This window comes from Cetorhinus maximus, chromosome 34 (genome assembly GCF_964194155.1).
Source record: "Cetorhinus maximus chromosome 34, sCetMax3.hap1.1, whole genome shotgun sequence".
In the NCBI taxonomy this organism is placed as follows: Eukaryota; Metazoa; Chordata; class Chondrichthyes; order Lamniformes; family Cetorhinidae; genus Cetorhinus; species Cetorhinus maximus.
The window spans coordinates 998,432-1,025,469 of NC_135912.1; the positions used below are offsets into that span (position 1 = coordinate 998,432).

General features: G+C 54.9%; 1 protein-coding gene across 1 annotated transcript; it reads left to right on the plus strand.

The window, feature by feature from the left end:
* The first annotated feature begins 2,606 nt into the window (after positions 1–2,606).
* On the plus strand, positions 2,607–27,038 carry LOC144671780 (rhodopsin kinase GRK1-like). Its single transcript, XM_078533811.1, has 7 exons — positions 2,607–3,305; positions 8,233–8,360; positions 15,650–15,807; positions 17,787–17,870; positions 19,339–19,463; positions 22,040–22,241; positions 26,749–27,038. The coding sequence occupies exons 1-7, from the start codon at positions 2,607–2,609 to the stop codon at positions 27,027–27,029; spliced, it is 1,677 nt and encodes a 558-aa protein (XP_078389937.1). The 3' UTR covers positions 27,030–27,038.

Here is a 27,038-nt window from a genome sequence, read left to right on the forward strand (position 1 = left end):
CCAGCTCCTAATTCCTGTGTTCCTAACGTTTTCCATCGCTTCCCCCATCCACCCTTATCCCTGTTTCTTCAAAGCATCGACTCTCATTTCTCCCTGATCAGGAAAGTTGCTCAGCTATTGCAAAACCTTCCAACAATAACCCGCATTTATCTAGCGCCTTTAACCTCAAACAAGCCAGTGCATTTCACAGGCATCTGACCGAGGCAAGCAGTCGACCACCAAGTCCACGTTAGGAGATATTGGGGCAGGTGACTAAAAGCTTGGTCAAAGAGTTCGGTTTTAAGGAGCGTCTTAAAGGAGGAGAGAGAGATAGAGAGAGATAGAGAGAGATAGAGAGAGAGAGAGAGAAAGAGAGAGAGGCGGAGAGGTTTAGGGAGGGAATTCCAGAGCTTAGGGCCCCCAGGCTGCTGAAGGCCCGGCCGCCAATGGTGGAGCGATGGGAATCGGGGGATGGTCAAGAGGCCAGAATTGGAGGAGCGCAGAGATCTCGGAGTGTTGTAGGGGCTGGAAGAGGTTACAGAGATAGGGAGCGTTGTAGGGGCTGGCAGAGGTTACAGAGATAGGGAGGGTTTTGGGGCTGGAAGAGGTTACAGAGGTAGGGAGGGTTGTAGGGACTGGAGGAGTTAACAGAGATAGGGAGGGTTGTAGGGGCTGGAGGAGGTTACAGAGATGGGGGGGTTGTAGGGACTGGAGGAGGTTACAGAGATAGGGGGCTGTAGAGGCTGGAGGAGGTTACAGAGATAGGGAGGGGTTTAGGGACTGGAGGAGGTTACAGAGATAAGGAGGGTTGTAGGGGCTGGAGGAGGTTATAGAGATAGGGAGGGTTGTAGAGGCTGGAGGAGGTTACAGAGATAGGGAGGATTGTAGGGGTTGGAAGAGGTTATAGAGATAGGGAGGATTGTAGGGGTTGGAAGAGGTTATAGAGATAGGGAGGGTTGTAGAGGCTGGAGGAGGTTACAGAGATAGGGAGGGTTGTAAGTGCTGGGGGAGGTTACAGAGATAGGGAGGGTTGTAGGGGTTGGAGGAGGTTACAGAGATAGGGAGGGTTGTAGGGGCTGGAGGAGGTTACAGAGATAAGGAGGGTTGTAGAGACTGGAGGAGGTTACAGAGATAGGAAGGGTTGTAGGGGCTGGAGGAGGTTACAGAGATAAGGAGGGTTGTAGGGGCTGGAGGAGGTTACAGAGATAAGGAGGGTTGTAGGGGCTGGAGGAGGTTATAGAGATAGGGAGGGTTGTAGAGGCTGGAGGAGGTTACAGAGATAGGGAGGGTTGTAGGTGCTGGGGGAGGTTACAGAGATAGGGAGGGTTGTAGGGGTTGGAGGACGTTACAGAGATAGGGAGGGGTGTAGGGGCTGGAGGAGGTTACAGAGAAAGGGAGGGGTGTAGGGGCTGGAGGAGGTTACAGAGAAAGGGAGGGGTGTAGGGGCTGGAGGAGGTTACAGAGATAGGGAGGGTTGTAGGGGTTGGAGGACGTTACAGAGATAGGGAGGGGTGTAGGGGCTGGAGGAGGTTACAGAGAAAGGGAGGGGTGTAGGGGCTGGAGGAGGTTACAGAGATAGGGAGGGGTGTAGGGGCTGGAGGAGGTTACAGAGAAAGGGAGGGGTGTAGGGGCTGGAGGAGGTTACAGAGATAGGGAATGTGCGAGACCATGGAAGGATTTGAAGATGAGAAGTCAGCTGGATGTGGGTTTGGGTTTCAGTGAAGAGGCTTGAAGCCATAATCCAGGCCGATGCTTCCAGTGTCAGTACTGAGGGGGTGCAGCACTGTCGGAGGGTCAGTACTGAGGGAGTGCCGCACTGTCGGAGGGTCAGTACTGAGGGGGTGCAGCACTGTCTGAGGGTCAGTACTGAGGGAGTGCCGCACTGTCTGAGGGTCAGTACTGAGGGAGTGCCGCACTGTCGGAGGGTCAGTACTGAGGGAGTGCCGCACTGTCGGAGGGTCAGTACTGAGGGAGTGCCGCACTGTCAGAGGGTCAGTACTGAGGGAGTGCCGCACTGTCGGAGGGTCAGTACTGAGGGAGTGCAGCCCTGTCTGAAGGTCAGTACTGAGGGAGTGCTGCACTGTCGGAGGGTCAGTACTGAGGGGGTGCAGCACTGTCGGAGGGTCAGTACTGAGGGAGTGCCGCACTGTCGGAGGGTCAGTACTGAGGGGGTGCAGCCCTGTCTGAGGGTCAGTACTGAGGGAGCGCCGCACTGTCGGAGGGTCAGTACTGAGGGAGTGCAGCCCTGTCTGAGGTGGCGATTTTAGATGAGGTGTTAAACCAAGTCTGCCCCCTCGGGGGGATGTAAAACATCCCACGGCCACTATTGCGAAGTGGGGGGGGTGGGGTAAATCTGTCCTGTGCCCTGGGGCCAATATTTACCCCTGAGCCAACATCGATGTAAACAGATGGACCTGGGTCATTGCCAGGTTGCTGTTTGTGGGAGCTTGCTGTGCGCTAATTTGGCTGCCACGTCCCCCGCGTGATAATGGCAGCTGCACACCAGAAAGTATCTCGTTGTCTGTGAATCACTCTGGGATGGTGGGGGAAGGCGCTAGGGAAATGCAGGTTCTCTCTCTCTCTCTCTCTCTCTCTCTCTGACCCCTGTTTGTCTCTTTCAGGTAAACATGGATTTCGGGGGCTTGGAAACGGTGGTGGCAAATTCGGCCTACATGGCGGCCCGGGGCAGCACCGACAACGGCTCGGCCCTCGCCATGAGGGACAGAAGGATGCGCGCCCGCCTGAAGCTGCCGCCTGTGGCGCAGTGCGAGCACCTGAGGGACCAGATCGACCTGAGCTTCAGGAGCCTCTGCTGCCGGCAGCCAATCGGGAAGAAGCTCTTCCAGGAGCACCTGATGAAGACGGAGCAGTTCAAAATGGCCGGCGGCCTGTGGCAGGACGTGGAGGCCTACACCACCTCGGAGGAGGCCGAGCGCGCCCCGCTGGCCCAGACCATCGTCAACAAGTACTACGCCCCCGACTCGCGAGACTTCTGCTCCTTCCTGGACGAGAAGGCGGTCATCCGGGTCAAGGAGGACCACCGGAACGGGCGCAGCGAGCTCTTTCGCGAGTCCGAGCAGCAGCTGTTGGCCCACCTGGAGTCCCACGCCCTGGAAGGCTACAAGGCCAGCGACCTCTTCCTCAAGTTCCTGCAGTTCAAGGCGCTGGAGGCCCAGGCCGTAGGGGAGGAGTGGTTCATGGACTTCAGGGTCCTGGGCAAAGGGGGCTTCGGGGAGGTGTGCGCCTGCCAGATGAAAGCCACGGGCAAAATGTACGCCAACAAGAAGCTGAACAAGAAAAGGCTGAAGAAACGGAAAGGGCACGAGGTAGGCACTTTGGCATTGCTGACCCCACAACACCACGGGCAAGGGTATGGAGATTCCCAGGGCGCCCTAGCCCCCTTGCCTGATTTTTATTTTTTATTCATTTGCGGGATGTGGGTATCGCTGGCTGGGGCCCAGTGTTTATTGCCCATCCCTAATTGCCCCTTGAGAAGGTGGGGGTGAGCTGCTGCCTTCTTGAGCCGCTGCAGTCCCTGTGTTGTAGGTACACCCACTGTGCTGTTAGGGTGGGAGTTCCAGGATTTTGACCCAGCGACAGTGAAGGAACGGCCGATATATTTCCAAGTCAAGATGGTGAGTGACTTGGAGGGGAACTTCCAGGCGGTGGTGTTCCCCATGTGTCTGCTGCCCTTGTCCTTCTAGATGGTAGTGGCCGTGGGTTTGGAAGGTGCTGTCGAAGGAGCCTTGGTGAGTTTCTGCAGTGCATCTTGTAGATGGTACACACACTGCTGCTACTGTGCGTCGGTGGTGGAGGGAGTGAATGTTTGTGGATTGGATGCAAATTAAGCGGCTGCTTTGTCCTGGATGATGTTGAGCTTTTTGAGTGTTTTAGGAGCTGCACTCATCCAGGCAACACCAACAACACTTAAGAAGCTTAACACTGTCCTGGCAAAGCAGCCCCACTTGATTGGCACCCCTTTCACAATCATTCATTCCCTCCACCACCGACACACAGTAGCAGCAGTGTGTCTACCATCTACAAGATGCACTGCAGGAATTCACCAAGGCTCCTTCGACAGCACCTTCCAAACCCACGACCACTACCATCTAGAAGGACAAGGGCAGCAGGCACATGGGGAACACCACCACCTGGAAGTTCCCCTCCAAGCCACTCACCATCCTGACTTGGAAATATATCGGCCGTTCCTTCACTGTCGCTGGGCCAAAATCCTGGAACTCCCTCCCTAACAGCACGGTGGGTGTACCTACACCACATGGACTGCAGCGGCTCAAGAAAGGCAGCTCACCACCACCTTCTCAAGGGGCAATTAGGGATGGACAATAAATGCTGGGCCCAGCCAGTGATGCCAAAAGCCCATAAATGAATTTTTTAAAAATCAGACAAGGGTTGGAGACCCCAACAGAGTAAACAGGGGCTTCTCCTGCATCATTTTGTAGTGAGAAAGCAGACAGATTTCCTGGATGTCAAACTAAGGGAGGAATGTGTGGCATCCATTGCCCGCACGGCCATTCACACTGCCTCTGAGACTATCTTGGCTGAATTTCAGCTTGTTCCTCTTTGGTGAGTTTGTCCCGATGACATTGGGTTGCAAGTTTACCAGTGTCCACCATGGCTATAACTGAGGAGCATTCTCATCTCTGAGAAAATTATGGGTTCAAGTCACACTCCAGGACCCGAATCCTAAAGCCTAGGCTGACACTCCAGTGCAGTGCTGAGGGAGTGCCGCACTGTCAGAGGGTCAGTACTGAGGGAGTGCCGCACTGTCAGAGGGTCAGTACTGAGGGAGTGCCGCACTGTCGGAGGGTCAGTACTGAGGGAGTGCCGCACTGTCGGAGGGTCAGTACTGAGGGAGTGCCGCACTGTCAGAGGGTCAGCACTGAGGGAGTGCCGCACTGTCGGAGGGTCAGTACTGAGGGAGTGCCGCACTGTCGGAGGGGCAGTACTGAGGGAGTGCCGCACTGTCGGAGGGTCAGTACTGAGGGAGTGTCGTACTGTCGGAGGGTCAGTACTGAGGGAGTGCTGCACTGTCAGAGGGTCAGTACTGAGGGAGTGCTGCACTGTCAGAGGGTCAGTACTGAGGGAGTGCCATACTGTCGGAGGGTCAGTACTGGGGGAGTGCCGCACTGTCGGAGGGTCAGTACTGAGGGAGTGCCGCACTGTCGGAGGGTCAGTACTGAGGGAGTGCCGCATTGTCGGAGGGTCAGTACTGAGGGAGTGCTGCACTGTCAGAGGGTCTGTACTGAGTGAGTGCTGCACTGTCAGAGGGTCAGTACTGAGGGAGTGCCGCACTGTCAGAGGGTCAGTACTGAGGGAGTGCCGCACTGTCAGAGGGTCAGTACTGAAGGAGTGCTGCACTGTCAGAGGGTCAGTACTGAGGGAGCACCGCACTGTCAGAGGGTCAGTACTGAAGGAGAGCTGCACTGTTGGAGGATCAGTACTGAGGGAGTGCTGCACTGTCGGAGGGTCAGTACTGAGGGAGTGCCGCACTGTCGGGGGGTCAGTACTGAGGGAGTGCAGCACTGTCGGAGATGCCATCTTTCAGATGAAGTGTTGCAAAAGATCTCATGACTGCTATTTGGAAGAAGAACAGGGGATTCCTCTCTGCAGCTGATACTTATCCCTCAACCAACGTCACAAAAGTTGATAATCTGATCGTTATGAATGTGGGATCTTGTTGTGCGTAAATTGGCAGCTCCTTTTGCAACAGTAACTACTCTTCAGAAATACTTCATTGGCTGTGCTTCGATTTTTTGTAGTGTTGTCACTGTTGTAACTATATGCGCACAGCAAGATTCCACAAACAGCACAGAAATGTATCTCCTCTCTATCGCAGACAGGTGTGTCCCATGGAGAGTCTCCTCATGGCAGAGTTGTGACATAAAGAAGGTCCTGGTCCAGTGAATGACAGGGCTCTGGACCGCTTTACTCTGTATGCACACCGACGCCACTCAGTTCGAGCTCACAGTCGCCCTCCTCGACCCCCCCCCGCCCCCTCCAACCCCCGGTACCTCCAAACCGTTTGGGGCTTCCCAAACTGTGGGTCGTGACCCCCCGAGTGGGACCACGAGATGAAATTTTGGGGTCACGAGGAGCGAGGCAGCAATGGCTGCTGTGGAACTAACAGCTGCAAGGCCCCTTTAAATCTTCAAAGGGGAGGGATGGTGGGCGTGGCCTAATGGACTTCTCTCTGAGGCTCAGTTGCTGCTGCAAAAAAAGCCTGTAAAAAGGGGGGTATTTGGGGGCTTTTCTTGTAGAAATCCTGCCATTTCATCACTTCCACTCATGCTGCTCCCCCTCAACAGTTAAAGCCTCACCCCTCCAACGCTCAACAACTCTTGTACCCCGCCCCCCCACCCCCAAACTTTCCCTCTGGGGTCACTCAGAGCCTGATCCATTAAAATGGGGTCACACTGGGGGTAAGCTGGGGAAGCCTTGCTCCAAATTGTCCCGCTCCAGTTAAATATAGGGAAAGGGCAGCACAACCCCCATTCCCCTAACTACTGACCCCATCCAGTTCCTACAAACAGTCTGAGGCTCAGTCAGGCTGTTCACAAGCACTGACCCCTAAAGGAACTTATATCACCCACAGAGCAGAGCTACCACTCAGATAGGCACCTCCCACCTCAGGAATATTGCCCCTTTTGCCCCTGTTTTGCACCTTTGCTGAGACCCTCAGCCAGGCCGTTCCTATCTCTCTGACAATTCCAGTGGTCTCCTGAATTCACGTCTTCTTGTTCAAATCTCTCCATGGGCCTCGTTCCCCTCCCTATCTCTGTAACCTCCTCCAGTCCCTACAACCCTCCCTATCTCTGTAACCCCCTCCAGTCCCTACAACCCTCCCTATCTCTGTAACCCCCTCCAGCCCCTACAACCCTCCCTATCTCTTAACCTCCTCCAGCCCCTACAACCCTCCCTATCTCTGTAACCTCCTCCAGCCCCTACAACCCTCCCTATCTCTGTAACCTCCTCCAGCCCCTACACCCCTCCCTATCTCTGTAATCTCCTCCAGTCCCTACAACCCTCCCTATCTCTGTAACCTGCTCCAGCCCCTACAACCCTCCCTATCTCTGTAACCCCCTCCAGTCCCTACAACCCTCCCTATCTCTGTAACCCCCTCCAGCCCCTACAACCCTCCCTATCTCTTAACCTCCTCCAGCCCCTACAACCCTCCCTATCTCTGTAATCTCCTCCAGTCCCTACAACTCTCCCTATCTCTGTAACCTGCTCCAGCCCCTACAACCCTCCCTATCTCTGTAACCCCCTCCAGTCCCTACAACCCTCCCTATCTCTGTAACCCCCTCCAGCCCCTACAACCCTCCCTATCTCTTAACCTCCTCCAGCCCCTACAACCCTCCCTATCTCTGTAACCCCCTCCAGCCCCTACAACCCTCCCTATCTCTGTAACCTCTTCCAGCCCCTACAACCTTCCCTATCTCTGTAACCTCCTCCAGCCCCTACAACCCTCCCTATCTCTGTAACCCCCTCCAGCCCCTACAACCCTCCCTATCTCTGTAACCTCCTCCAGCCCCTACAACCCTCCCTATCTCTGTAACCTCCTCCAGCCCCTACACCCCTCCCTATCTCTGTAACCTCCTCCAGCCCCTATAACCCTCCCTATCTCTGTAACCCCCTCCAGCCCCTACAACCCTCCCTATCTCTGTAACCCCCTCCAGCCCCTACAACCCTCCCTATCTCTGTAACCCCCTCCAGCCCCTACAACCCTCCCTATCTCTGTAACCCTCTCCAGTCCCTACAACCCTTCCTATCTCTGTAACCTCCTCCAGCCTCTACAACCCTCCCTATCCCTGTAACCTCCTCCAGCCCCTGCAACACTCCAAGATCTCTGCTCTCCTCCAGTTCCGGCCTCTTGACCATCCCCCGATTCCCATCGCTCCACCATTGGCGGCCGTGCCTTCAGCTGCCTGGGGGCCCTAAGCTCTGGAATTCCCTCCCTAAACCTCTCCACCTTTCTCCCTCTCTCTCTCTTTCTCTCTCGCTCTCTCTCTCTCTCTCTTCATTTAAGACGTTCTTTAAAACTGATCCCTTTGACCAAGCTTTTGGTCACTTGTCCGTAATATCTCTTTTTGTGGCTCAGGGTCAAAATGGTGTTGGATAATTGCTGCTGGGACATTTCACAACATTAAAGGCGCTATATAAATGGAAACTGGTGCTGCAGTCTTCACTGGTTTTCTCCAGGCCTCACTCCAATCTCCTTCCCTCTCTCTCTAGGCTGCGATCGTTGAGAAGCGGATTCTTGCCAAGGTTCACAGTCGTTTCATTGTGACTCTGGCCTATGCCTTTCAGACCAAACATGAGTTGTGTCTGGTTATGACCTTAATGAATGGTGGAGACCTGAGGTAAGAGGGATCACGAGGGTCCTCCCAAGAGGAGGGTCGAATGTTAAATGGAAACAAAACCTGGCCCACCTTTCATCAGCAAATTTGCCCAAAGCCTCCCAAAAATTCCTTCCTTATCTCTCCTCTGCTTCCAACCTTAAACATTCACTCCCTCCACCACTGACGCACAGTAGCAGCAGTGTGTGTACCATCTACAAGATGCACTGCAGCGACTCACCAAGGCTCCTTAGACAGCACCTTGCAAACCAACGATCACTACCATCTAGAAGGACAAGGGCAGCAGACACATGGGGAACACCACCACCTGGAAGTTCCCCTCCAAGCCACTCACCATCCTGACTTGGAAATATATCGGCCGTTCCTTCACTGTCACTGGGTCAAAATGCTGGAACTCCCTCCCTAACAGCACTGTGGGTGTACCTACACCACATGGACTGCAGCGGTTCAAGAAGGCAGCTCACCACCGCCTCCCGAACCTGGTTTCTCTCCATGTCTCACTGTCCATCGCTCGTACCCTTCGGCCTATGCGGCATCTGCATTTCCTGACATGTTAACTTAAAATCCTCAACCTGACGCCTGTCTTTCACATGAGACACATGAGGAACATTGGACCTAGAGGAGTCCATTCAGCCCCTCAAGCCTGTTCCACGCCATTCACTGAGATCATGGCTGATCTGTGACCTAACTCCATACACCTTACTTTGCCCCATATCCCTGTGTACCTCTGGTTAACTAAAACCTATCTGTCTCAGATTTAAAATTAACAATCGATCCAGCGTCAATTGCCATTTGTGGAAGAGAATTCCAAACTTTTGCCACCCTTTGTGTGTGGAAGTGTTTCCTCATCTCACTCCTGAAAGGTCAGCCTCTGATTTATAAGACTTTGCCCCACCCAGTCCCAGATTCCCCACCCAGTCCCAGATTCCCCACCCAGTAGAAACAGTTTCTCTCTATTGACCCTGTCTGTTCCCCGTAATATCGTGAAAACTTTGATCAAATCTCCCCTTAGCCTTTATATTCCAGGGAATACAATGCCAGTTTGTGTAATCTCTCCTTGTAATTTAACCCTTGAGTCCAGCTATCATTCCGGTAAATCTACGCTACACACCCTCCAGGACCGATATAGCCTCCCTGAGCTGTGGGGATTATTGATTATTTAGCCGAGGGTCTTGGCTCTCCACTCGATACATGTAAAGTAAAAATCCCATGGCTATTATTTCAGAGAAGAGCAGGGGGTGGGTGATGGGGAAGAGTGTGTGTTTGGGGGGAGAGTGTGTGTTTCGGGGAGAGTGTGTGTTTGGGGTGAGAGTGTGTGTTTGGGGTGAGAGTGTGTGTTTGGGGTGAGAGTGTGTGTTTGGGGGGAGTGTGTGTTTGGGGTGAGAATGTGTGTTTGGGGTGAGAGTGTGTGTTTGGGGGGAGTGTGTGTTTGGGGGGGTGGTGTGTTTGGGGTGAGAGTGTGTGTTTGGGGTGAGAGTGTGTGTTTGGGGGGAGTGTGTGTTTGGGGGAGAGTGTGTGTTTGGGGGAGAGTGTGTGTGTGGGGGAGAGTGTGTGTGTGGGGGAGAGTGTGTGTTTGGGGGAGAGTGTGTGTTTGGGGGAGAGTGTGTGTTTGAGGGGGGTTGTGTGTTTGGGGAAGAGTGTGTGTTTGGGGAAGAGTGTGTGTTTGGGGGAGAGTGTGTGTTTGGGGTGAGAGTGTGTGTGTGGGGGAGAGTGTGTGTTTGGGGGAGAGTGTGTGTTTGGGGGAGAGTGTGTGTTTGGGGAAGAGTGTGTGTTTGGGGAAGAGTGTGTGTGTGGGGGAGAGTGTGTGTGTGGGGGAGAGTGTGTGTGTGGGGGAGAGTGTGTATTTGGGGGAGAGTGTGTGTTTGGGGGAGAGTGTGTGTTTGAGGGGAGAGTGTGTGTTTGGGGGAGAGTGTGTGTTTGGGGAAGAGTGTGTGTTTGGGGGAGAGTGTGTGTTTGAGGGGGGTTGTGTGTTTGGGGAAGAGTGTGTGTGTGGGGGAGAGTGTGTGTTTGGGGGAGAGTGTGTGTTTGGGGGAGAGTGTGTGTTTGGGGAAGAGTGTGTGTTTGGGGAAGAGTGTGTGTGTGGGGGAGAGTGTGTGTGTGGGGGAGAGTGTGTGTGTGGGGGAGAGTGTGTATTTGGGGGAGAGTGTGTGTTTGGGGGAGAGTGTGTGTTTGAGGGGGGTTGTGTGTTTGGGGAAGAGTGTGTGTTTGGGGAAGAGTGTGTGTTTGGGGAAGAGTGTGTGTTTGGGGAAGAGTGTGTGTTTGGGGGAGAGTGTGTGTTTGGGGTGAGAGTGTGTGTGTGGGGGAGAGTGTTTGTTTGGGGGAGAGTGTGTGTTTGGGGGAGAGTGTGTGTTTGGGGAAGAGTGTGTGTTTGGGGAAGAGTGTGTGTTTGGGGGAGAGTGTGTGTTTGCGGGGGTGGGGTGTGTTTGGGGGAGAGTGTTTGTTTGGCGGGGTGTGTGTTTGAGGGACAGTGTGTGTGGGAGGGGAGTGTATGTGTGTGGGGAGTGTGTATGTGTTGGGGGAGTGTGTGTGTGGGGAGTGTGTGTGTGTGGGAGTGTTTGTGTGTGTGGGAGTGTTTGTGTGTGTGGGAGTGTTTGTGTGTGGGGAGTCTGTATGTGTTGGGGGAGTGTGTGTGTGTGTGGGGAGTGTGCGTGTGTGGGAGTGTTTGTGTGTGGGGAGTGTATGTGTGTGGGGAGTGTATGTGTGTGGGGAGTGTGTGTGTGCATGGGGAGTGTGTGTGTGCGTGGGGAGTGTGTGTGTGCGTGGGGAGTGTGTGTGTGCGTGGGGAGTGTGTGTGTGCGTGGGGAGTGTGTGTGTGCGTGGGGAGTGTGTGCGTGCGTGGGGAGTTGTGCGGGGTTGGTGGGGGTTGGGGGTGTTTGGGGAGGCGTTGGGAGTTGGGGAGCTGTTGGGGGGTGGGGTGTTTGGGGGGTGGGGTGTTTGGGGGGTGGGGTGTTTGGGGGGTGGTGTGTTTGGGGGGTGCTGGGGGTGGGGGAGGGTTGGGGAGATGTTGGGGGGTGGGTTGGTGGTGTGTTGGGTGGGGGTGGGTTGTTGGGTGGTGTTGGGGGCTGTTGGAGCTGGGGTGGGGGTGGGGAGGGTGTTTGGGGGGTGTTGAGGGTGAAGGAGGGTTGGGGAGATGTTGGGGGGTGGGATGTTTGGGGGGTGTTGGGGGGTGTTGGAGTTGGGGTGGGGGTGGGGAGGGTGTTTGGGAGTGGGTTGGTGGGGTGAGGGTGGGGGTGGGAGTGGGTTGGTGGGGTGGGGGTGGGTTGGGGGCGTGAGTTCTCTCCAGGGTCCTTGGGACCAATACCTTCTCCCTCAACATCACACAAAGAAAGCTGACCTGGGGGGTCATTATCACATTGCTTGTTGTGGGATCTTGCTGTGCGCAAATTGGCTGCCGCGAGGCCCACGTTACAACAGGGATCAAGCTTCAGACAGGGGAGACCCTCCGGGCCTTGGCCTGCGGTGAATCAGATCGCACAGAGGGCAAGATCACCGCGCGGTATCAGGATCACCGTGCGGTGCCCAGTGTGAGCTGTGCGGTGCTCAGGATGGCCGTGCGGTGCTCAGGATCGCCGTGCGGTGCTCAGGATCGCCGTGCGGTGCTCAGGATCGCCACGCGGTGCTCAGGATCACCGTGCGGTGCTCAGTGTGAGCCGTGCGGTGCTCAGGATCGCCGTGCGGTGCTTAGGATCACCGTGCGGTGCTCAGTGTGAGCCGTGCGGTGCTCAGGATCACCGTGCGGTGCTCAGTGTGAGCCGTGCGGTGCTCAGGATCATCGTGCGGTGCTCAGTGTGAGTTGTGCGGTATCAGGATGGCCGTGCGGTGCTCAGTGTGAGCCGTGCGGTGCTCAGGATCACCGTACGGTGCTCAGTGTGAGCTGTACGGTGCTCAGGATCGCCGCGCGGTATCAGGATGGCCGTGCGGTGCTCAGTGTGAGCCGTGCGGTGCTCAGGATCACCGTGCGGTGCTCAGGATCACCGTGCGGTGCTCAGTGTGAGCCGTGCGGTGCTCAGGATCGCCGTGCGGTGCTTAGGATCACCGTGCGGTGCTCAGTGTGAGCCGTGCGGTGCTCAGGATCACCGTGCGGTGCTCAGTGTGAGCCGTGCGGTGCTCAGGATCATCGTGCGGTGCTCAGTGTGAGTTGTGCGGTATCAGGATGGCCGTGCGGTGCTCAGTGTGAGCCGTGCGGTGCTCAGGATCACCGTACGGTGCTCAGTGTGAGCTGTGCGGTGCTCAGGATCGCCGCGCGGTATCAGGATGGCCGTGCGGTGCTCAGTGTGAGCCGTGCGGTGCTCAGGATCACCGTGCGGTGCTCAGGATCACCGTGCGGTGCTCAGTGTGAGCCGTGCGGTGCTCAGGATCGCCGTGCGGTGCTTAGGATCACCGTGCGGTGCTCAGTGTGAGTCGTGCGGTGCTCAGGATCACCGTGCGGTGCTCAGTGTGAGCCGTGCGGTGCTCAGGATCATCGTGCGGTGCTCAGTGTGAGTTGTGCGGTATCAGGATGGCCGTGCGGTGCTCAGTGTGAGCCGTGCGGTGCTCAGGATCACCGTACGGTGCTCAGTGTGAGCTGTGCGGTGCTCAGGATCGCCGCGCGGTATCAGGATGGCCGTGCGGTGCTCAGTGTGAGTTGTGCGGTATCAGGATCACCGTGCGGTGCTCAGTGTGAGTTGTGCGGTATCAGGATGGCCGTGCGGTGCTCAGTGTGAGTTGTGCGGTATCAGGATCACCGTGCGGTGCTCAGTGTGAGTTGTGCGGTATCAGGATGGCCGTGCGGTGCTCAGTGTGAGTTGTGCGGTATCAGGATCACCGTGCGGTGCTCAGTGTGAGTTGTGCGGTATCAGGATCACCGTGCGGTGCTCAGGATCGCCGCGCGGTATCAGGATAGCCGTGCGGTGCTCAGTGTGAGTTGTGCGGTATCAGGATCACCGTGCGGTGCTCAGTGTGAGTTGTGCGGTATCAGGATCACCGTGCGGTGCTCAGTGTGAGTTGTGCGGTATCAGGATCGCCGTGCGGTGCTCAGCGTGAGTTGTGCGGTATCAGGATCACCGTGCGGTGCTCAGTGTGAGCTGACCAGCGAAATGCTGCAGCTCGGAAAAACTTGCCTGGGATAAATTTACTGCCTCAGATGTGGGATTAACACAGAAGCAGATTAAGCGAAGATTTGGCAGGACAAAGATAGACTTTATATCACCATGTGGGCTTTAACGCCAGCTGTAACTACCTTTCATATATTGACATCAATTCCATCTGCGGGACTTAAAATGGAAAGTTTAATGTGTTTTACATGGGTTCTTAGAATCGCACAGCACAAAAGCAGGCCATTCAGCCCATCCTGCCTGTGCCAGCCCTTTGCAAGAGCTTTGTGCTTAGCACCCCCTCCCCTCCTCTTCCCCCCCCAGTCCTGCAAATCTTTCCCCTTCAAGTATTTATCCAATTCCCTTTAGAAAGCTCCAATCGAACCTGCTCCCAGCTGAAGGAGGGAACAGGGTCGGCGGGGGTGGGGGGGGTGGGCGGGGGTCGGCGGGGGTGGGGGGGTGGGTCGGTGGGGGTGGGGGGGTGGGTGGGTGTTGGGGGGTGGAGAGAATGGAAAGTTCGGAAGAAAGAGAGATCTTGCTTCTCAATAGCGACTGTCACATCCCCCGGATGTCCCCAAACCGTTGAGAGCCAATGATGTCCTTTTGGAAGTGCAGACAACGTAGCAATCATGGCAGCCAATAAGTGCACAGCAAGATCCCACATTTCTGATAAAGACCCTGATGACCTGCTTTTTTTCTGGTGAGAGGGGCCTCAGTTTAATGTTTCATTTGAAACCTGGCTCCTCTGACAGTGTGGCACTCCCTCAGTACTGACCCTCCGACAGTGCGCCGCTCCCTCAGTACTGACCCTCTGACAGTGCAGCCCTCCCTCAGTACTGACCCTCCGACAGTGCGGCACTCCCTCAGTACTGACCCTCCGACAGTGCGGCACTCCCTCAGTACTGACCCTCCGACAGTGCGCCGCTCCCTCAGTACTGACCCTCTGACAGTGCGGCACTCCCTTAGTACTGACCCTCTGACAGTGCCGCACTCCCTCAGTATTGACCCTCCGACAGTGCGGTACTCCCTCAGTACTGACTCTCCGACAGTGCAGCACTCCCTCAGTACTGACCCTCCGACAGTGCGGCACTCCCTCAGTACTGACCCTCCGACAGTGCGGCACTCCCTCAGTACTGACCCTCCGACAATGCGGCACTCCCTCAGTACTGACCCTCTGACAGTGCGGCACTCCCTCAGTACTGACCCTCCGACAGTGCGGCACTTCAGTACTGACCCTCCGACAGTGCGGCACTCCCTCAGTACTGACCCTCCGACAGTGCGGCACTCCCTCAGTACTGACCCTCCGACAGTGCGGCACTCCCTCAGTACTGACCCTCCGACAGTGCGGCACTCCCTCAGTACTGACCCTCCGACAGTGCGGCACTCCCTCAGTACTGACCCTCCGACAGTGCGGCACTCCCTCAGTACTGACCCTCCGACAGTGCGGCACTCGCTCAGTACTGACCCTCTGACAGTGCGGCACTCCCTCAGTACTGACCCTCCGACAGTGCGGCACTTCAGTACTGACCCTCCGACAGTGCGGCACTCCCTCAGTACTGACCCTCCGACAGTGCGGCACTTCAGTACTGACCCTCCGACAGTGCGGCACTCCCTCAGTACTGACCCTCCGACAGTGCGGCACTCCCTCAGTACTGACCCTCCGACAGTGCGGCACTCCCTCAGTACTGACCCTCCGACAGTGCGGCACTCCCTCAGTACTGACCCTCCGACAGTACGGCACTCCCTCAGTACTGACCCTCCGACAGTGCGGCACTCCCTCAGTACTGACCCTCCGACAGTGCGGCACTCCCTCAGTACTGACCCTCCGACAGTGCGGCACTCCCTCAGTACTGACCCTCCGACAGTGCGGCATTCCCTCAGTACTGACCCTCCGACAGTGCGGCACTCGCTCAGTACTGACCCTCCGACAGTGCGGCACTCCCTCAGTACTGACCCTCCGACAGTGCGGCACTCGCTCAGTACTGACCCTCCGACAGTGCGGCACTCCCTCAGTACTGACCCTCCGACAGTGCGGCACTCCCTCAGTACTGACCCTCTGAGGGTGTAGTTAGGAATGGTTCGGGAAAAGCAATAGTAAATGGGGCTTGACAGCTCTGGAGGGTGTATTTGGTTGGCGTTTGTCTGATTGACAGTTGGCCCTGGGAGTTGCAGTACCATTCCCCACCACTGTTTAAGTCCTGCCCGGTTTCTCACCCACAGGTATCACATCTACAACGTCAACGAGAAGAATCCAGGGTTTGACGAATCTCGAGCTTGTTTCTACTCAGCACAGATCATCTGTGGCCTCGAACACCTACACCAGAATCGGATCATCTACCGGGACCTGAAACCAGAGAACGTTCTGCTGGATGATGATGGTAAACCATAGGCGCCCGGACCCGGCTGGGGTAGATTCATACAGCACAGAGGCAGCCCATAATTCCTGTGTGTTTGACCGGGACAGTGTAGAGGAAGCTTTACTCTGTATCTAACCCCGTGCTGTACCTGTCCTGGGAGTGTTTGATGAGGACAGTGTAGAGGGAGGTTTACTCTGTATCTAACCCCGTGCTGTACCTGTCCTGGGAGTGTTTGATGGGGACAGTGCAGAGGGAGCTTTACTCTGTATCTAACCCCGTGCTGTACCTGTCCTGGGAGTGTTTGATGGGGACAGTGTGGAGGGAGCTTTACTCTGTATCTAACCCCGTGCTGTACCTGTCCTGGGAGTGTTTGATGGGGACGGTGTAGAGGGAGCTTTACTCTGTATCTAACCCCGTGCTGTACCTGTCCTGGGAGTGTTTGATGGGGACAGTGTAGAGGGAGCTTTACTCTGTATCTAACCCCGTGCTGTACCTGTCCTGGGAGTGTTTGATGGGGACAGTGTAGAGGGAGCTTTACTCTGTATCTAACCCCGTGCTGTACCTGTCCTGGGAGTGTTTGATGGGGACAGTGTAGAGGGAGCTTTACTCTGTATCTAACCCCGTGCTGTACCTGTCCTGGGAGTGTTTGATGGGGACAGTGTAGAGGGAGCTTTACTCTGTATCTAACCCCGTGCTGTACCTGTCCTGGGAGTGTTTGATGGGGACAGTGTAGAGGGAGCTTTACTCTGTATCTAACCCCGTGCTGTACCTGTCCTGGGAGTGTTTGATGGGGACAGTGTAGAGGGAGCTTTACTCTGTATCTAACCCCGTGCTGTACCTGTCCTGGGAGTGTTTGATGGGGACAGTGTAGAGGGAGCTTTACTCTGTATCTAACCCCGTGCTGTACCTGTCCTGGGAGTGTTTGATGGGGACAGTGTAGAGGGAGATTTACTCTGTATCTAACCCCGTGCTGTACCTGTCCTGGGAGTGTTTGATGGGGACAGTGTAGAGGGAGCTTTGCCATAAGAATTTGAATGTAAATCTCCCAGTTTTCCCATTTTACTCCGAGAATCAGTTTTTAATTGTATGCAGGTGGTTGACATGAACTGGGAATTCACTTGTGCTTCTACGTGTTGGAGCAGAATGACAATCTTACGGCTGGGTTAGGAGGTGCGTGCTTGTAATGTGTAACAGTGTAAATAAATATGGTGGTGTGTCACTCAGGGAGGTGTCGCTGTGGCCACATGCACTTTTCAGATATAGTCTGGAGCTATGGGCAGTGATGATAGAGGCTTCAACTTTTTTTCCATCACATGTCTGAGCAGGACTCTTGCCCGGTCTCAATGCCCACCATTGTCGTGTGTTGGAGGGATTGACCGGTTGATGGCCAACCTGTTTGGCTGAGTTATGAATGCACCTTCCACGTCCATCAGGTCCTGGAGTGGGTCTTGAACCCGAAGTTCCTGACTCAAGAGCAGGTTTGCAGTCTACCGCACCAGAAGACCTTCAACTGTGAACCAATACAGAAATGTCTCAAGATTGGCTCCAGTTCCATCCTTTACCAGCTGCCTCTCAGGAATATAACATCAGCCACGTTTCTCCCATCTGCTTCCTCTCTGGGGCCTCTGTATATCACTGTGGCAGAACCCTTGTTGTTAGACTGAGGACATTCTGGTGCCATAGTGCAGGAAACTCAAGCTGGTAACAGGAAATAGAACTAAGAGTGAGTACATGCAAAACATTTTAGTCACACTAAGTGGTGGGTCTGTGCCTGCTTTCTGGAATACGTTGCAGTCTGCAATGGTCCTTTAACAACAAACTCCTCAACTAGAATCGGAGTCAGCAGAGCCCTCTCCGTCTGTCGCTCTCTCTCTCTCTCTCTGTCGGCCTCTACCTCACCCTGTCTCTCTCTCTCTCTCTCTCTGGTTTGCCTTTCTCAGCCTCCCCCATTCTCTCCCTCCCCTCTGTGTTTTAATTACTGTACATCGTTCTCTGTCTAGGTCACGTGAGAATATCTGATCTGGGACTGGCAACTGTGTTGAAGGAAGGCCGCAGTCAGACCAAGGGTTATGCAGGCACACCGGGTAAGTAATGAGTACATTCCACACTGGCCTGGTCCCATGAGGCAAAATCAAATGAAACAGCAGAGAGTTTGGCAGTGAAATTCAGTCCCCTGATACAGAATCTTTATAAACCCTCCCTGACTCTGCACCACCCTGAGTGTGAGAGGACGCGGGTCTGTGTCTGTGATTCCCCCACACGGTGACGGGACGCGGGTCTGTGTCTGTGATTCCCCCACACGGTGACGGGACGCGGGTCTGTGTCTGTGATTCCCCCACACGGTGACGGGACACGGGTCTGTGTCTGTGATTCCCCCACACGGTGACGGGACGCGGGTCTGTGTCTGTGATTCCCCCACACGGTGACGGGACACGGGTCTGTGTCTGTGATTCCCCCACACGGTGACGGGACACGGGTCTGTGATTCCCCCACACGGTGACGGGACGCGGGTCTGTGTCTGTGATTCCCCCACACGGTGACGGGACACGGGTCTGTGTCTGTGATTCCCCCACACGGTGACGGGACGCGGGTCTGTGTCTGTGATTCCCCCACACAGTGACGGGACGCGGGTCTGTGTCTGTGATTCCCCCACACGGTGACGGGACGCGGGTCTGTGTCTGTGATTCCCCCACACGGTGATGGGACGCGGGTCTGTGTCTGTGATTCCCCCACACGGTGACGGGACGCGGGTCTGTGTCTGTGATTCCCCCACACGGTGACGGGACACGGGTCTGTGTCTGTGATTCCCCCACACGGTGACGGGACACGGGTCTGTGTCTGTGATTCCCCCACACGGTGATGGGACACGGGTTTGTGTCTGTGATTCACCCACACGGTGATGGGACGCGGGTCTGTGTCTGTGATTCCCCCACACGGTGACGGGACGCGGGTCTGTGTCTGTGATTCACCCACACGGTGACGGGACGCGGGTCTGTGTCTGTGATTCCCCCACACGGTGACGGGACGCGGGTCTGTGTCTGTGATTCCCCCACACGGTGACGGGACACGGGTCTGTAAACGAGAAAAATAATTTGCATTCCTGCACCCTTTTCACTAGCTCAGGATGCCCCACAGTCAAAGAGCCAAAGATGTACTTTATTTGAAATGTAGTCACTTTTGTAATGTAGGAAACATGGAAGATCCCACAAAAAACCGACATGGTAATGACCGGGTAATCTACTTTGTCTGCTGATGTTGGTCGAGGTGTAAAATTTTGTTTAACCTTTCACACTGTCTCCGGCCCTCGTCCCATTTCCATTGATGTTTAATCTCACATAATCCATTCCTTTCGAAATGTAACCGCTTCAGATGTTCAGGGTATACCTGACCCAGCATTTGCTGACAAGCTGTTAAATCCCGAAATTCCCTAAAAAAAGCCCATCAGCCTGAAAGGTTGACTCTGTTTCTCACAGATGCTGCCAGACCAGCTAAAGTTTTCCCAGAATTTGACCGGGGCTTGTGGAGTGCTGACTGTCCTTATCTCTCCTTTAGGATTCATGGCACCCGAAATGCTTAAAGGCGAATCCTACAACTTCTCTGTGGATTACTTCACACTCGGTGTTACTCTGTACGAGATGATTGCTGCCAAGGGGGCTTTCCGAATGCGTGGGGAGAAGGTACAAATAAAACCCAGACCGAACCACAGGCCCAAACCCAGACTGAACCCAGCAGCGGGAACACAGACAGGCCGGAGTCAAGGGACAGATCCCCGGGAGAGAGTTACAGACTGGAATCTAATCGAGGGGTTCGGGGGGTGGTTTATATATAGAATAACAGATACCCGGGAGTGAGTTACAGACTGGAATCTAATCGAGGGGTTCGGGGTGGTTTATATATAGAATAACAGATACCCGGGAGTGAGTTACAGACTGGAATCTAATCGAGGGGTACGGTGGGGGTGGTTTATATATAGAATAACAGGTACCCGGGAGTGAGTTACAGACTGGAATCTAATCGAGGGTTTCGGGGGGGTTTATATATAGAATAACAGATACCCGGGAGAGAGTTACAGACTGGAATCTAATCGAGGGGTTCGGGGGGGTTTATATATAGAATAACAGATACCCGGGAGTGAGTTACAGACTGGAATCTAATCGAGGGGTTCGGTGGGGGTGGTTTATATATAGAATAACAGGTACCCGGGAGTGAGTTACAGACTGGAATCTAATCGAGGGTTTCGGGGGGGTTTATATATAGAATAACAGATACCCGGGAGAGAGTTACAGACTGGAATCTAATCGAGGGGTTCGGGAGGGTTTATATATAGAATAACAGATACCCGGGAGCGAGTTACAGACTGGAATCTAATCGATGGGTTCGGTGGGGTTTATATATAGAATAACAGATACCGGGAGCGAGTTACAGACTGGAATCTAATCGATGGGTTCGGTGGGGTTTATATATAGAATAACAGATACCGGGAGTGAGTTACAGACTGGAATCTAATCGAGGAGTTTGGGGTGGTTTATATATAGAATAACAGATACCCGGCACTGAGTTACAGACTGGAATCTAATCGAGGGGTTCGGTGGGGTTTATATATAGAATAACAGATACCGGGAGTGAGTTACAGACTGGAAACTAATCGATGGGTGTGGGGGTTTATATATAGAATAACAGATACCCAGGAGTGAGTTACAGACTGGAATCTAATCGAGGGGTTCGGGGTGGGGTGGTTTATATATAGAATAACAGATACCCGGGTGTGAGTTACAGACTGGAATCTAATCGAGGGGTTCGGGGGGGTTTATATATAGAATAACAGATACCCGGGAGAGAGTTACAGACTGGAATCTAATCGAGGGGTTCGGGGTGGGGTGGTTTATATATAGAATAACAGATACCTGGGTGTGAGTTACAGACTGGAATCTAATCGAGGGGTTCGGGGGGGTTTATATATAGAATAACAGATACCCGGGAGTGAGTTACAGACTGGAATCTAATCGAGGGGTTCGGGGTGGTTTATATATAGAATAACAGATACCCGGGAGTGAGTTACAGACTGGAATCTAATCGAGGGGTTCGGGGCGTTTATATATAGAATAACAGATACCCGGGAGTGAGTTACAGACTGGAATCTAATCGAGGGGTTCGGGGCGTTTATATATAGAATAACAGATATCCGGGGGTGACTAATCAAGGGGTTTGGGGGCTTTATATGCAAAAATAAAAGGGAAGCCTTGCATTTCTATAGCACCTTGTAGGACCTCAGGATGTGCTACAGTGCTTTACAGACAAATAAATTCTCTTTACACATTGTCACTTTTCTGTGATGTGTGAAACCCGGGAGCCAATCCGCTCCCACAAACAGGAATGCAATAATCTCTCCATGGCCTCCCCTATCTCTGTAACCTCCTCCAGCCCCTACAACCCTCCCTATCTCTGTAACCTCCTCCAGCCCCTACAACCCTCCCTATCTCTGTAACCTCCTCCAGCCCCTACAACCCTCCCTATCTCTGTAACCTCCTCCAGCCCCTACAACCCTCCCTATCTCTGTAACCTCCTCCAGCCCCTACAACCCTCCCTATCTCTGTAACCTCCTCCAAGTCGCTAAAACCCTCCCTATCTCTAACACCTCCTCCAACCCCTACAACCCTCCCTATCTCTCTAACCTCCTCCAGCCCCTACAACCCTCCCTATCTCTGTAACCTCCTCCAGCCCCTACAACCCTCCCCAATCTCTACAACCTCCTCCCGCCCCTACAACCCTCCCTATCTCTGTAACCTCCTCCAGCCCCTACACCCCTCCCTATCTCTGTAACCTCCTCCAGCCCCTACAACCCTCCCTATCTCTGTAACCTCCTCCAGCCCCACAAACGTCCAGGATCTCTGGGCTCCTCCAACTCCGGCCTCTTGTGCATCTCCAATTCCCATCCCTCCCCCATCGGCGGCCGGGCCTTCAGCTGCCTGGAGCCCTGAGCTCCGGAATTCCCTCCCTAAACCTCTCCGCCTCTCTCTCTCTCTCACTATCCTCCTTTGAGATGTTCCTTAAAGCCCACCTCCTTGACCGAGCTTTAGGTCACCTGTCCAAATCTCTCCTTAGGTGGGTCTGCGTGAAGGGCTTTGAGGAGGGGTGTTTCAGTCTATTAATGGCGCTGTATAAATGTGAGCTGTTGAAACCGTGGCTGGCGTATTGTCCCATCTTTGAATGTTGTGGCTGTGGGAGAATAAAACTCCCTCTTTGCGTTGTGAAGGTGGACAACAAGGAAGTTAGCAGACGGATCCTGAATGACCCAGTGCAATACCCGCAGACGTTCAGCGAGGATTGCAAGACTCTGTGTGAGGCCTTGATGGCCAAAGACACTGCGCAACGCTTTGGCTTTAAAGATGGAAGCTGCTCGGAGGTGAAGAGTCATCCGTTCTTTAAGAACCTCAACTGGGGGAGGCTGGAAGCTGGTAAGGGAAATCCCACACCCCCATCCGAAACAAACAGGGCCCTAGAATCCCTCAGCAGGAATTGCAGCCAAAGTATCAGAGTTATAGGTCACCGGATATCCGTTCGTCCAGCCGTGGGGTGTGTGAGTTGGGTGTGTGTGTGGGACCCTTGGGCGGTGAGAGGTGTAAATCAGACTGAGACGTCACAAGCCAGCAGGAATCAGTGCGGGGAGTGCACCAGTGTCATATCCTGGATCCGAGATTCAGCATGGGAACAACTACAGAGCAGGAGGGAGAGAAACAGACTGACCGAAACAGCCTGCAAAAGATGGGAATGGGCAGGTGGGAATAGGATGGGTGGGAATGGGCTGGTGGGAATGGGCTGGTGGGAATGGGCTGGTGGGATTGGGCTGGTGGGAATGGGCTGGTGGGAATGGGCTGGTGGGAATGGGCTGGGAGGGAATGGGCTGGTGGGAATGGGCTGGTGGGAATGGGCTGGTGGGATTGGGCTGGGTGGGAATGGGCTGGGAGGGAATGGGCTGGTGGGAATGGGCTGGTGGGAATGGGCTGGTGGGAATGGGCTGGGAGGGAATGGGCTGGGAGGGAATGGGCTGGGTGGGAATGGGCTGGTGGGAATGGGCTGGTGGGAATGGGCTGGTGGGAATGGGCTGGTGGGAATGGGCTGGGTGGGAATGGGCTGGTGGGAATGGGCTGGTGAGAATGGGCTGGTGGGAATTGGCTGGTGGGAATGGGCTGGTGGGAATGGGCTGGTGGGATTGGGCTGGGTGGGAATGGGCTGGGAGGGAATGGGCTGGTGGGAATGGGCTGGTGGGAATGGGCTGGTGGGAATGGGCTGGTGGGATTGGGCTGGTGGGAATGGGCTGGTGGGAATGGGCTGGTGGGAATGGGCTGGTGGGAATGGGCTGGTGGGAATTGGCTGGTGGAAATGGGTTGGGTGGGAATGGACAGAAACTAATAGCTGGTGCCCCCATCCCGGCAATGACTAAACACGAGGTATTGACCCACACAAAGTACAAAGACCATTTGTTTCCAAGACGGTATCGTAACAATCCCTCCTTCCCAAGGGCAATCCCACCATGGAACAAGCGGCAAAGGGGAATAGTCACAGCCCTGCCACCAGGAATCCTCAAATCCCAGCTTTAGATTATTACCATTAAAAAGATTTCATCACCAGGACGATCCTCTCAGTAGCTCATGCCTGCTTTCACCAGCACTGCCCAGGTGAATGTTGGTGGGAGACGGGTGTTAGTCTGTGATGTTGACACAGCTAAAACAGAACGAGGAGCAGAGAAAGGCAGTCTTGCATTTCTGTGTGTCGGCTGTGGGGTAACTCTCTGTTAGGAGGTCATGGCTTTGAGGTCAAGAGACATGAGCACATAATCCAGGCTTAATCTCCATGGGCAGTACTGAGGGAGTGCAGCACTGTCAGGGGGTCAGTACTGAGGGAGTGCTGCGCTGTCGGAGGGTCAGTACTGAGGGAGTGCCGCACTGTCAGAGCATCAGTACTGAGGGAGTGCCGCACTGTCGGAGGGTCAGTACTGAGGGAGTGCTGCACTGTTGGAGGGTCAGTACTGAGGGAGTGCTGCACTGTCAGAGGGTCAGTACTGAGGGAGTGCCGCACTGTCGGAGGGTCAGTACTGAGGGAGAGCCGCACTGTCAGAGGGTCAGTACTGAGGGAGTGCTGCACTGTCGGAGGGTCAGTACTGAGGGAGTGCTGCACTGTCGGAGGGTCAGTACTGAGGGAGTGCTGCACTGTCAGAGGGTCAGGACTGAGGGAGTGCTGCACTGTCAGGGGTTCAGTACTGAGGGAGTGCCGCACTGTCGGAGGGTCAGTACTGAGGGAGAGCCGCACTGTCAGAGGGTCAGTACTGAGGGAGTGCCGCACTGTCAGAGGGTCAGTACTGAGGGAGTGCCGCACTGTCGGAGGGTCAGTACTGGATGCTTCACTGTCGGAGGGTCAGTACTGGATGCTTCACTGTCAGAGGGTCAGTACAGAGGGAGCGCCGCACTGTCGGAGGGTCAGTACTGAGGGAGAGCCGCACTGTCAGAGGGTCAGTACTGAGGGAGAGCCGCACTGTCGGAGGGTCAGTACTGGATGCTTCACTGTCGGAGGGTCAGTACTGGATGCTTCACTGTCAGAGGGTCAGTACAGAGGGAGCGCAGCACTGTCGGAGGGTCAGTACTGAGGGAGAGCCGCACTGTCGGAGGGTCAGTACTGAGGGAGAGCCGCACTGTCAAAGGGTCAGTACTGAGGGAGTGCCGCACTGTCAGAGGGTCAGTACTGAGGGAGTGCCGCACTGTCGGAGGGTCAGTACTGGATGCTTCACTGTCGGAGGGTCAGTACTGGATGCTTCACTGTCAGAGGGTCAGTACAGAGGGAGCGCCGCACTGTCGGAGGGTCAGTACTGAGGGAGAGCCGCACTGTCGGAGGGTCAGTACTGAGGGAGAGCCGCACTGTCGGAGGGTCAGTACTGGCTGCTTCACAGTCAGAGGGTCAGTACTGGATGCTTCACTGTCAGAGGGTCAGTACAGAGGGAGCGCAGCACTGTCGGAGGGTCAGTACTGAGGGAGAGCTGCACTGTCGGAGGGTCAGTACTGAGGGAGAGCCGCACTGTCAGAGGGTCAGTACTGAGGGAGTGCCGCACTGTCAGAGGGTCAGTACTGAGGGAGTGCCGCACTGTCGGAGGGTCAGTACTGGATGCTTCACTGTCAGAGGGTCAGTACAGAGGGAGCGCCGCACTGTCGGAGGGTCAGTACTGAGGGAGAGCCGCACTGTCAGAGGGTCAGTACTGAGGGAGAGCCGCACTGTCGGAGGGTCAGTACTGGATGCTTCACTGTCGGAGGGTCAGTACTGGATGCTTCACTGTCAGAGGGTCAGTACAGAGGGAGCGCAGCACTGTCGGAGGGTCAGTACTGAGGGAGAGCCGCACTGTCGGAGGGTCAGTACTGAGGGAGAGCCGCACTGTCAGAGGGTCAGTACTGAGGGAGTGCCGCACTGTCAGAGGGTCAGTACTGAGGGAGTGCCGCACTGTCGGAGGGTCAGTACTGGATGCTTCACTGTCGGAGGGTCAGTACTGGATGCTTCACTGTCAGAGGGTCAGTACAGAGGGAGCGCCGCACTGTCGGAGGGTCAGTACTGAGGGAGAGCCGCACTGTCAGAGGGTCAGTACTGAGGGAGAGCCGCACTGTCGGAGGGTCAGTACTGGATGCTTCACTGTCGGAGGGTCAGTACTGGATGCTTCACTGTCAGAGGGTCAGTACAGAGGGAGCGCAGCACTGTCGGAGGGTCAGTACTGAGGGAGAGCCGCACTGTCGGAGGGTCAGTACTGAGGGAGAGCCGCACTGTCAGAGGGTCAGTACTGAGGGAGTGCCGCACTGTCAGAGGGTCAGTACTGAGGGAGTGCTGCACTGTCGGAGGGTCAGTACTGGATGCTTCACTGTCGGAGGGTCAGTACTGGATGCTTCACTGTCAGAGGGTCAGTACAGAGGGAGCGCCGCACTGTCGGAGGGTCAGTACTGAGGGAGAGCCGCACTGTCAGAGGGTCAGTACTGAGGGAGAGCCGCACTGTCGGAGGGTCAGTACTGGATGCTTCACTGTCGGAGGGTCAGTACTGGATGCTTCACTGTCAGAGGGTCAGTACAGAGGGAGCGCAGCACTGTCGGAGGGTCAGTATTGACAGGTTGAAAGGTGCTACAGAAATGCAGGTCCTCCTTCTTTCCAGTTCTCATGAATGTTCTGAGCTGAAACATTAACTCTTGTTTCTCTCTCCACAAATGCTGTCCGACCTGTTGACAATTTCCAGCGGTTTCTGTGTTTATTTCAGATTTCCAGCACCCGCAGTTATTGGCTCCAAAAATCCAATCTTGTGATCTTTCAGATTTTGTGACACAGATTAACAAAGAGCCCAGAGATTATAACCATCAGGAAAAACCTGGACTGTTATTTTTCTAGAAAAGGGAAGGACGAGGGGTGACCTGATGGAGATCTTCAAAATTATGAAGGGTTTCTTTTCGATAAAGTAGACGTAGAGAAGATGGTTCAACCCGTGTGGAAGACCAGAATAAGGGGCTATCAATGCAAGATACTAAAAATCCAAGGGGGAATTCAGGGGAGAGTCTTTTACCCAGAGAGTGGGGAGAATGTGGAACTCACTCCCACAGGTTGAGCTGAAGAGTGTAGATACATTTAAGGGGAAGCTGGATAAACATGAGGGAGAAAGGAACAGGAGGATATGGGGATGGGGTGAGATGGAGAGGGGGGTTGGGAGGAGGCTCGTGTGGAGCAGAAACACCAGCACGGAGCAGATGGGCCGAATGGCCTGTTTCTCTGCTGATACCTCGATGTAAGTGCCTGGGCGGAGGGATTTTACAGCCCTGTCCCCACCCCCAAGGGGACGTGAAACTCCGCACCCCCGGAATTGACCGAATGCTCTGGAATGTGCTATACGCTGCGGCGAACACCGGATCAGAGCTATCCCGTCACACCGAGTGTTGTTTTTGTTTGTAGGTCTCGTGGACGCACCGTTTGTCCCGGATCCGAACGTCGTCTATGCCAAGGACATAGGAGACGTGGGCGCTTTCTCAACCATCAAGGGCATCGTATTGACCGACAGCGATCAGGAATTTCATCAGGAGTTCGCCTCTGGCAAAATGCCCATCCCGTGGCAAGAGGAGATGATAGAAACAGGCGTGTTCGATGAGCTGAATTCCGCGGGGGACAAAGGGTCAATGCTGAGCGATAATGAGGATGGCACACGCAGCAAGTCTGGGACCTGTGTCCTTCTCTGAGGCTCGGTT